Source organism: Rhinatrema bivittatum, chromosome 1, assembly GCF_901001135.1.
Source record: "Rhinatrema bivittatum chromosome 1, aRhiBiv1.1, whole genome shotgun sequence".
Lineage (NCBI taxonomy): Eukaryota > Metazoa > Chordata > Amphibia > Gymnophiona > Rhinatrematidae > Rhinatrema > Rhinatrema bivittatum.
This window is the reverse complement of record NC_042615.1, coordinates 335,492,067-335,503,822: the sequence shown is the minus strand read 5'-3', so window position 1 is coordinate 335,503,822 and position 11,756 is coordinate 335,492,067. Positions and strand designations below refer to the sequence as shown.

General features: G+C 43.5%; 1 protein-coding gene across 1 annotated transcript; it reads left to right on the top strand.

The window, feature by feature from the left end:
• Window positions 1-958: 958 nt before the first annotated feature.
• LOC115090004 (immunoglobulin J chain-like) lies at window positions 959-10,778 on the top strand. Its single transcript, XM_029598540.1, has 4 exons — window positions 959-1,109; window positions 6,476-6,602; window positions 8,054-8,134; window positions 10,164-10,778. The coding sequence occupies exons 1-4, from the start codon at window positions 1,037-1,039 to the stop codon at window positions 10,366-10,368; spliced, it is 486 nt and encodes a 161-aa protein (XP_029454400.1). The 5' UTR covers window positions 959-1,036; the 3' UTR covers window positions 10,369-10,778.
• Window positions 10,779-11,756: the final 978 nt, after the last annotated feature.

The following is an 11,756-nucleotide window of genomic DNA, read 5'->3' as shown; positions in this document are numbered from 1 at the left end:
CGATTGTTTGGCCAGGTCAAGCTAGGTTGCTGACCTGGAATTTGTTTCAACCAGGCTAATTGCTTCCTGTTCCCCACTTCCGCTGGAATGGAAGGCAGAGGCTTCTGCCGGCCACCACATGTTACTTTTTTTTTTTTTTTGTAATTATCCCTGACATTAAGACAGACAAAACTATACTCGGGATATAAAAACTTACAAACATAAACAATGTTTCGATCGATGGCTTACTTAGAATATGCTGTTCTCAGAGACCTATTATGCTTAATAGTTACATATATTTCTGAGAAGACAAAATGTATTCATGGCTTACTTTATTATTATTATTATTATTATTATTATTTTTTTTTTTTAGCTTTCTTTCATGCTTACGCTGATTTATTGCATGTTGCTTATTCGAAAGAGCAGCCTGTTAAGACTGTACATAAAATGAAATATAAAGGTGTAATCAATTGTTGCAATCGTCCAATAAATTCTTCCCCCAAGATTTTGCCCCTAAAACAAGAATGTTTTTCCAACTGCTAAAATGTGAAAAGTAGTTTTGGTATCCACGTGAGGTACTTTGCATCCCCAAGTGTGCCGGTCCAGGAAAGGATTTTTCTTACGCCGCTTCCGACGAAAGGACCAATAGCTCTCAAAAGACGCTCACCAATTTTTTACTCTAGTAAAACATCATCACCTGCAACTTGTTTTTGACCTTTATTTCTATGTATTCTGGTGGAAAAGATCCTCATGCAGTATGAAGGATCATCAATCAAAGGCAGGCAAGGCATAGACACAGGCCACAGCACAATATGTTTTTAATGAAGGCTGCAGGAAGATGTTAATGCCCAGATTTTGTCGTGCGACATCTGGTTTCAGTATAAACTGTGACCACACCTGGCAGGGACTCCCCCCAACCATCATCACCTCCTCTTTTTTTTTAAAGTCTAGGGTTGTTATTTTAGGAAACAAGAGCCGTTGCCATTTCCTCCCCTCTTATAGTGGCAGGCAAAGCTTTGGCATCAAATTCTTCAAAAGAAGGAGGAAGTGAGGCAAGATGGAGCATGGCCGGGTCGGGGCACTGTTCTGGGCAGCGGTGCTGGTGTTCTCGGGGGCTGCGCTGGTGACAGGTAAGGGGAGACTTGAAAATGCATCACAAGCATGAGTACTAAACAAGTTGTTAAAAAAAACAGTTGTGCCTATTTATTCATTTTTAGCATTTTTTTTAAAAACATTGATCAGAAAACAAGAAAATCTTGCGATATGAGACATTTAAGGTGAACTGAGTCAAAAGGAGTGCTGAAAAGCACCGACGTGGCACACGTTTCGCCTATTATTACTTTGATTTTCTGATTAAGTTTCTTGTCCCTGATTATTGTGATCTTTCATATCGGAAGCATAAAAAAAAAAGAGAGAAAACAACCTAGAATCAAAAAGAGCTCATAGTTAGATGATATGGGTTAGAAAGAAGTTAATATATGAATGTGTCTGAGACACAGAAGTAACTCTCAGCCTGCCTCACTGAGGAACGCCGGCTGTGTAAAATCGAACAGTACGAGCCTCATCATTCTACTGATGCAATGGAGCATAGTTGGGAAGTAAGAGTGTGCTCAGTCAGCGGGATATCTCTCATATTGTACCTGTGGGGAAATCTTCATGGAAGAAGGTGCGTAGACCATGGCAGAGTGAGGACCTGTGGCGGTGAGGTCCCTCTCGCTATAAAAACAATGCCCAAAGCTCCCCCTTTCCATTGGGTGGGTCAGGAAAAAAACTCAACAGCACTCTTCTCTGATCATGAGATAAAGGAAAATAAATTGGAGCTGAGCGACCCTCGGAACGGGAAGGCATCACCTCTTCCTAATGGCTGTGGGATTCTCAATCCCTTGTGGTTATGAGGGCTCACGATGTAAGTTGGTACCTATGGCAATGGAGGACGGCGTGACTTCAAGGTCACATGGCACATTCGTGGGTGAAGTGGTATTTGGCTTCTCTAGTGTGTAGCCCATTGCTCTAACCACTAGGTTTCTCCTCCATAAATTTCTTATACCAGGAACACTCAAAGTGTGGGATTTACTGAAGCACTTCATAAGTTACATTTGAATGTTAATTTCTTTTTATCCTTAATGTTTAAGAATCAGCTTTCTTTGTGCTGCTCTGTTGTTGTATGCATTGTGTGCTGTGAAAGGGTGACCTTGGAGGGCCCTGAGGGTCACAGGCTGAGTCCCCTCTGTCCTAAGTTAAAGGCTGAGTCTCCTCTGTCCTAAGTTAGATGGCCACGTGAACCATATATCTGGCTGTGGAGAACCACAAATGGGTCTGGTAAGCAAACATATGCAAACTGACCTGGGTCTGAGATTCAGTGCATGCAGGTCTGCCTCGTCAGCATCTGTTGTAGGTTTCCTGAAAAGTCAGGGCTGTCCACGGCCCTGAAGGAGCAGCGCTATGGAGCCCTGCTCTGAGATGCTGTGAACCGTTCAGCTGCAATGTACCGCTTGCTTCAAGCTGGCCAAGGGAGAGATGCTTTGCAAATACACCTGTAAGGAAAAATAAACTCCCCACAGCAGAGTCCTGTGAACCTGTAAGGAAAAATAAACTCCCCACAGCAGAGTCCTGTGAACCGGAAACCTGTAGAAAGCACACAGCAGAAGGTCTGTCAAAGCAGTACTTATAACTGTATGGCCACACTTTTCTTGGGAATAGTCACTCCGGGTATTTCTCTAATGATGAATCTGTGGTTTATCAGTATGCAAACAGAAGACGTTTGACTAAGATCCAAGCGCAGGGTGTGGCTCATGAGCTGAGGGCTGTCTTTTCTTGGCTGGGTCTAAGAACCTGTACAAGATGGGGTTTGGGGTGGGTGAGCACAGTGTTAATGGCCTGCCATTTGACCCACATCGGGAGCACGATTATGTTACGACCATTGTCAAAACAGAAGCATTAAAAAAATGCTGGCAGTACAGGAAGCAGTGCTGATTGTTTGGCCAGGTCAAGCTAGGTCGCTGACCTGGAACCTTTTTCAACCAGGCTAATTGCTTCCTGTTCCCCACTGCAGCTGGAATGGAAGGCAGAGGCTTCTGCTGGCCACCACCTGTTACTTTCTTTTTTTTTTTTTTTATTATGACTGACATTAAGACAGACAAAACTATACTCTGGATAAATTTATGAGTTAACTTTCTACTGTATTTTCTCTTGTCCCAGTTCCAGTACCCTTGTTTCAATGTAACTGCAATTTCTCTACACTAAATTCAGTTTTGTACTGTTTGTACTACTGTTTGCACACCCTGTTCGAATGTAAACCGGCATGATGTGATTTCTTCATGAATGCCGGTATATAAAAAACCTAAATAAATAAATAAAATAAATAAGTTAGAATATGCTGTTATCAGAGACCTCTATTTATAGGATAGAAATATAGGTTCAAATTCCGAACAACAAGACAGTTATAAATAGCACAGATAACAACCCTAAACCCATTGCTGGGCAGATTGGATGGAGCTTTTTGGTATCTGTCTGCTCTCATTTACTCTGCTACTATGTGAGAGTTTGACTTTAAGGCATAATTTAATTGTGTCAGGCAGCCAATGTTACTGAATAATGTGGCAGAGCTTTTTTGCATCCCTTTCTTTCTAAGCTTGCTACCTATACCCTTATCTGTTCTCTTATCACCTCCCGCTTAGACTGCTGCAACCTGCTCCACACAGGTCTCCCACTGGATCATCTATTCATGGGACAATCCACTCATAATTCAGCTGCATGACTTTTCTTCCTTTGATATCATTACGACTGTGTAACCCCTCTTCTCATGTCGCTACTCTGGCTCCCCATCTGCTTCCGCGTACACTTCAAGCTTCTCTTGCTCACCTATTGGTGCATTCCCTCTGCGGCTCCTCATCGCCTCTCCTCCCCTATGTTTCCCTACGGCCCTCCTCATAAACTGTTCATAGGGCAAATTTATCTGTGCCTTTCTCCTCCACCATCAATTCCTGACTCTGCTTTCCACCTTTCTGCAGGGTCTGCCTGTAGCCTCCTTTCTGGGCAGATTTCAGCCCTACTTAAAACTCTTCTTTTTAGGCTGATTTTAAACTCTTTCTCTCCCTAATGTTAGTCTTGTTGATTTTAACCACTTTTCTATAAGGAATAAATCAATCTCCCATGGCCTCTGATTTATTCTCTGTGTGTGTCTGGACAGAGCAGGAACTTTTATCATGTGTGTAACAGCATTCATTTTAATTTATTCATGTTATCAGTTGTATTTGAATTGTTTATTGGAATCCGCCATGAGCGTACACTTGGAACGGGTGGAACATTATGAGTATGAATATATTAAAAAGCATTTGGTCACATGGAAATGATAAGTAGCAGAAGTAGGAATAGTGGACTCAGCCATCTGTGCACACTTGTACAATCCATTAATGTGTACAAAAAATAAAAACCCAAATAATCTTTCAATTCAAGCTAGGCACATGAAATTGAATTGATTTTTAGCCTACTTGTCAAAGAGAAAGAAGGCTTATGAGACTGCTGTGTTTTGTGTGTGTATGTGTGTGAGTGTGTCTCTATCCCCCTGAAAACATTCATATTTGGTGCCTATCCACACCAAATTTTCAGGACATGTTAGGGGTACATGAGGACTCCGATGGGGGTTTATTTTCCATATCCGCAAATATGCACGGGCCAGGAATGTGAGCATGGCCCATGTGTGTGTCCCAGAAAACAGGCTTCTTTAGTTCTGGGTGGAGCTTAGTTAAGTGTGATATTTTTGCAACAAGGAATTTCTGTAATCAAAAAATACTTCAGTCACACAAATCTAAAATTTCACAGACTGTCTATCTTTTAGAGAATTGTATAATGGAAAGGGGTTTTTGGCAGTCACACAGGGATGAACAGTTTAGGCATATGTGTGTGTGTGTGTGTGTAGCAACAGCGACACCCTCTGGATATTTCTTGTATTTCAGGTGCTAGTTTCCAGCTCTGTAATTGTTAAAATTCAACTTGGTTGTATCATGTGTATTATCTAATGTATAAATATAGGCAAATAAATAATTACATGCTATTTTCGATTATTTTATGTACCATTTTTCTGTATTATATTTATTTTATATTTTTGCTAAAGTCCTGTCACATTTATTCTACGAGTTCCATAACTGTGTGCATGTTAAAATACTCTTTGCTGGCCCTAGGGCTTCATGTCACACGGTAGCACTTTTCTGGGCCACGTGTGTGTTTCTGGCTGCCCTGGCAGTGAATGCGGATATCAAGCACCTGATTCCTGTAAAATGCAGAACCAGGGCTGCACAAGGAGTTTTCACTAGACGAGTATGAAATCTCTCCACTGGCACAAAGATCTTCAAAGAGAAAGTGCAACTGCATTGTAATTGTCAAACCTCTCTTGCACAAAGGTCAGGAAATAGGGGTCCCATTCGCTAGCAGCCTAATGCAGGCAGATGTGTCAGGGTCCCATGGGCTATCTTCTTGCGCACTTAAACACTGACATGATCCAGTGGGATTGACTGATTTGAGGCTACTCTACAGGCACAGAAAACTCCCCACTGCTCTACATCACTATCAAGGATCAGGCCACAGGAGTATTTGGCCACGTCAGCCCAAGAAGAGAATAAAACCCCCTGCGGCAAGTTACCTGCTCTACAGAAGCTAGAATCGTGACCAGAAGCTTATTTTGACCTGCTGAATTGCCAGACTAAACTAATCTATGCTGGCAATCAGTGACTCTGCTGAGTATAGGGACAACATGGTACCACAGCAAAGATCCCTTTGGGAGTCCAAATCCAAGCAATTGGATCCATTGCCTAGGGTAAACAGAAAACAGATACAAACTCACATCATAATATCCAGCTGTACCTTCAACAATTAACAAACTCATCCAGTTCATTAGCTGTCCAAACTCATAAGTTAAGATCTCCATACCTGGAAACGTTTGAGTTTTGCTCACCCTAAGATTAGCAGGTGGAAGAAGGATTTCACCATTGTTTTCAGGTACACATGATAGTGCACACCATGCAGGTGCATCAGTGACAACAGCAGAGCTTTCTAAACCTGTCCTGGGGATCCCCGCAACCAGTTGGGTTTTGAGGATATCCACAATGAATATGCATGAGACACATTTGCATACACAGATCTTCCGGTGCATGAAAATTTATCTCATGCATATTCATTGTGGATATCCTGAAAACCTGACCAGATCCCCAGGACAGGTTTGGGAAGCTCTGGACTTCAGAGCTATTGCTGGCACTATCCTGTGTGCCAGAAAACACTAATGCCTCATTTCCTTCCCTTTCTATAGAATTTGCAGTGAAGGAGGATACAACAGAGCACTTACAGGGCAGAAGAATAGAAGCTATTATTCATTCACATCTATTCTGTATCAACTGACATGCCTAAGAAAGAATAAGTAAAACACTAGCACAGTTGGAACAGATTACATCTTCTACTTGCTCTTATTTTTGAATATGTTGTTCTGTGAATATTTCTCTTTCAGGTCAGGGTAGCAGCTATGAGCATGTGCTGGTCAATAACAAATGTAAGTGTGTCACAGTTACCTCCCGATTAGTCCCTTCGAAAGACAAACCCGGCGAAGAGGTGGTGGAGAGAAATATCCGAATCATGTAAGTGCAAAGGGCAGCTCCCACTTTCTAGCAGGCAGATACAGTAAAGCTCGCGGGAGAGAGAGCGAGCGCCCGTTCTCCCAGCATGCGCACAGGCCAGTGCCCTGTGCGTGTGATTCAGTAAACTAAAATATTTAAATTAGGGCCAGCGGTAAAAAGAGGCGCTAGGGACACTAGCGCGTCCCTAGCGCCTCTTTTTGGACAGGAGCGGAGGCCATCAGTGGGTTTGACAGCCGACGCTCAATTTTACCGGCGTCGGTTCTCGAGCCCACTGACAGCCAAGGGTTCAGAATCCAGACGCCGGCAAACTTGAGCGTCCGGTTTTCAAGCCGCGAGCCGTGGGCCGATTTCACATTTTTTTTTTTTAACTTTTTTTAACTTTCGTGACCTCCGACTTAATATCGCCAAGATATTAAGTCGGAGGGTGCACAGAAAAGCAGTTTTTACTGCTTTTCTGAAAGTAAAATGTGTAGCTTGGCTGCACATTTTACTTTCTGTATCGCGCGGGAATGATTAATAGGGCCATCAACATGCATTTGCAAGTTGCGGGCCCTATTAGTTTTGGGGGGCTTGGACGCGCGTTTTGGACGTGCTATTACCCCTTACTGAATAAGGGGTAATAGCACGTGCTATTTGGACGTGCGTTTTGGACATGCGTCCAAAACGCACGTCCAAATGCAGAGTGCTCCGGAGAGGCTGGTGCAGTCGTTTAGGGAGACAATAATCAAAGATTTGTGCATGGGTGAACACTGTTTGATTATTGCATATGAGGGTAAAAATGCATGCATTGTTTCTCGGCACTCACAAGTTTAGCTACATGACAAAAGGGGGCGGGGTTAGGTTGGGGCATGAAAGTGTGCGCAGAGATTGATTTCTGAAATAGCTTGCCTGAAGGACTTTGTTAAAATGTCTCTGGCTTGGCTGCGATACCTGCATTTTGTCTGTCAGAGCCGGGAGGGGTGGGGTAGTTAGAACAATTGTTGCCGAAGTTGGTACTTGAGCGGTTCTGAAAGAGGATTGTCCCTTCTAATCCTAGGGCTAAGCTCCCCAGCCAGTCATTCTGAGGAGGAGGAGATGGTGCAGGCCCACGATCCAGGAACTGAACACAAGGTTTCCCGCACAGCGGGGGGTGGCCCTCAGTCCCCCCTTTGAACCGTCTGCTTCCCTGAGCTGGCTCTTCAGCTGTGCATGGGTCGGTGCAGAGTCTGGGGAGGATCATTAGATTAGGGCCTTGGGATTTCCTTAGAGCCAATGTGCTGGGATTGGATAAAGTAGAGTAGTGTTCACAGATTTTGAACCCCAGTATTTTCTTCAGCATTAAATACATAGCAAAATGAAATCATGAACGGGTTGATTTTACTTTAATTCACAGGTGAATGATCTTGTCTTACTAATTTGGCTGGGGAATGAAATGGGGGAAAAAAAAAAAAAGTCTTTTTCATTTGCTTCAGGGTTCCTTTGAAAAGCAGAGAAAACATTTCGGACCCAACTTCCCCCCTGAGGACAAAGTTTGTCTACCGACTCTCAGAACTGTAAGTTTTGTCTCTTTCTTATGTGCGGTACCATAATGAAGTTGACTTGGGTGTGGATGAGGGTTTGGGAGCACTGTGAATGTCTTCTCTGCCCTGTTCTGTATAGAAATGAGAGCCAGTATCAGACAGGCACCTCCAGGAGCCAAGCTGATTGATTCATCTTGAAGCACTGAGGTCCGTTTTCCCCTTTTAGTGGTGGAACTGGCACACAAATAGCTGAACGGTGTAGGACAGTCCCTTCTTATAGCTCTTACTCTTTAGGCCTGTGAGAGCGTGACTGTGCACATTGCCAGAATGGTTGCAGCGTGTAAGCAGGGAATTTTGGGACCCTCAGTAAGTATGATGCCACGGTGCAGCAGGACGGAGAGAGGAGAAGGGTTTGAAGCTGATAAAAAAGGGCATGGGGTGGAGGGGGTCTCTTTCTGTTTTCTGACCCTCCATTCTCGTTGCTGGTACAGTGGTAATCTGCCATTCCGTTGTAGGAATGCCCCCCCATTTCCCAGGGCCTCTAGTTGCTGGAAAAGGAGGGTTTGCCGGCCTTTGATCATGCAGGCAGCGAATCCTTTCTCCTCTGCTCATTGTTAAGAAGAGGAAATACAGATTCTTATTCTGGCCTGGGTACAGATTCTCAATGCTGGCGATGCTGTGTGGTGGAGAGAAAGCACAAGTCTAATTGTCATGACTGATGGCTGCTCTAGGCTAGTTGGGGCTGGCGAACAGCTTGTAGCCTGAGCAGCAAGAGTGAATAAACAGTGCAGTGCTGGGAACGGGCTTCTACCATCAGGGTGAATTTTCAGTAGGTAAAGCAGGCAAGTGCCTATGAGCAACTGTTCTGCCCATAAATAAGCTCCTTTATATCTCTTAAAACACTGAAAAATTCCCCAAAAAATGGGTAATCAAGTCATTGATTCTCATTACAACCATTAGCCTATCTACATGTATGGGCAGGCAAATATCAGGAGATCTACTATCTTGACAGTTATGATTATGTAATCTTTCCTTTTCTTTCTATACTTTTTATTTAAAATAATAGTTAATTATTTAAATCCTCTTTTGTTATAATTAAAAAAAAAATAAATTTATATTGATCATGAAGTTGATTGTATTTTTATTCCAACTTTGTTTTATTATTTTTTATTTTATTTGAATTTTTATGTTACTGCTATTGTAAACCGCTTTGGTCAATCTTGTATTGGTAAAACGGTATATAAATATTTTAAATAAATAAATAAATAATCCCTTTTCACAAAAAATGTTTCACAAAAAATGTAATTAGGAGGGAAGTGGTTGTTTCATAAACTTACCAAGGAATCATCCAGGTAATCCTCATTATTATTTTTAATCATGAACAAACCACCGTCCCTCCACACCTAATTTATTATTTATCGCAAAAAACAGTTTTTTTTATTTTTTATTATTTTTTCTTTTTGTAATTTTTGTAAAATGTCAATCCTTGTCAAAAATGGAAACAGTTCGCCAGCAAAATAATCAAAGGCTGAATATGCTTCTTATGTTTTCATTAACCAACCAAAAAGTACTTAGCTTGATTCGGACGCTGAGACCTCAATTCACAGTTGCGTCTTGGTTGTAATGAGACTCAATGAATTGATTACCCGTTTTTTTGGGAATTTTTCAATGCTTTAAGAGATATAAAGAAGAAGAAAAAAAAAAGAAATAAAGAAAAACAACATTTGATGTGGGTTGGTTGTTGTGATTTTGGGCGTGTTACCCTCAGTTGTGGATTTTTGGATTGACATAAATAAGCTCCAGCAGCATGGCCACATTGTCACAGAGAGACCCCTCCGGACTTGCTGCAACCTTGGAAGGGGAAACTCCCCTCTCCACCTGGAGGTTGTGGCTAGCTGTCGGCATGCCTAAGGGCTCCTGAGGGTATAGTCCCTCACTGCCTACAATCATTTATTGTTCTGGATGGACACTTTGGTGTCCCAGCCAGGGAGGAACTCTTTTTCCCTTGCCTTGGCCTGCTTTCGGTGGCTATGGTTAACACATGTGTACCCGTGTCTTCTAGCTGCAAGAAGTGTGACCCGGATGAAATTGAGCTGGGTGGCCAAATAGTGATGGCATCTCAGAGCAACAGCTGTAGTGACATCGACAATACGTGCTACACCTACAACAGGAACAAATGCTACACCAGCGACATCCGGTACAAGTATGGAGGGCAGACCAAGGTCATGAAGGCAGCCCTGACTCCAGAATCCTGCTACGACTACTAGATGAAGAACTTTGTCACTACTGTGTGTGATAATGTGCTGATAACAGAGCTGCCAGCTGGCTTCAGGTCATCAGGGAGGGGCTGAGCCAGTCCTGCTTTTGCCCAATAGCATCTATGAACTTGTAGCTCCAATTTGTTTTAGGAAAATCAAGACTACAAGGGGCAAAACTGGGATCAACTTAGCTTCTCGCTAACATATAGCCATTTGCTAATCCTATAAAAGAAATCCATGCAAAGAATTTGTGACTAGCAAGAGAAAACTTGTGAGGAGATCATCCCCTGCTGCTGTACCTTAATGATATATATAGATGCAAGTTTGAGTAACCCCGTTGTAGTTTTGACATGAAGTATCGCTTTCCCTTTATGTTGTGCTAATAAAGCTTATTTGTGCTCTATAACATTTTATGGCAACAGCAGAAGATATTGGGTGCAGTTCCTCAAACCTTTCCTCGAGTGATGTCTGAAATGCATTCCATTCAGCTGTTTACACAAATACATTTAAGCTCAAAGGAAAAGCATTTTCAACTCATTTCTGGGAAAGCCAAGAGTGTATTTCTGTTATACGGCTCGTCAACGTGTCATTAATGTTCCAGGCATTGGGGCGGATTTTAAAAGGGTTACCCACGTATATTATGTGTGAAACGCCGAAAACCCGCTCCTGCACGCGCCGAGCCTATTTGCATAGGCCCGGCGAAATGCGCAAGCCCCGGGACGCGTGTAAGTCCCAGCGCTTGAAAAGAATGAGCAGGGTGGGGGTGGGACGGTCCGGGGGCAGGGCGTGGGCATGGCCAGAGGCCTCTCCACTGCCGCTGGGCCCGGAGATCGCGTGTCGGCACTCGGCCGGCGCGCGCAACCTATGCCTGCCCAGAGGCAGGAGTAAATTAAAAAAAATAAAGGTGGGGGGGATTTAGGTAGGGCTGGGGGGTGGGTTAGATAGGGGAAGGGAGGGGAAGGTGGAGGGGGACGGAAGGAAAGTTCCCTCCGAGGCCGCTCCAATTTCGGAGCGGCCTCGGAGGGAACGGGGAAAGCTGCGCGTGCATGTTATCAAATCAGGCGTAGATTTGTGCGCTCCGGGTTGCGCGCACAAATCTACGCCTGCGTGTAGGTACAAATATCTGGTCTATTCTGTTCTATAGGATGCAAGAAATGATGCAGAGGGACAGAATCTCCCTGGGGGAGAGCCAAATATCCCCTGAGCCAATCTGAACAGCATTTTTGGGGGTTTTTTTTGCAGCCTGAGAAAACAAAAGTGCAACAGATCAAATATCTCCAAATACCTAAGCGTTTTATAGCAGCTTAGAAATTTGACAGGAGTGAGGCTTTAGTCCTCCTAACTCAGGGCTTCCCAAACCTGTCCTGGGGACCCCATAGCCAGTCGGGTTTTCAGGA

Excerpts from the sequence above, each read along its gene's own strand:
- LOC115090004 (XM_029598540.1), top strand. The coding sequence starts at position 1,037 with ATGGAGCATGGCCGGGTCGGGGCACTGTTCTGGGCAGCGGTGCTGGTG. Across the intron at positions 1,110-6,475 it reads GGGGGCTGCGCTGGTGACAG|GTCAGGGTAGCAGCTATGAG; the intron begins GTAAGGGGAGAC and ends TTTCTCTTTCAG. Across the intron at positions 8,135-10,163 it reads GTCTACCGACTCTCAGAACT|CTGCAAGAAGTGTGACCCGG; the intron begins GTAAGTTTTGTC and ends CGTGTCTTCTAG.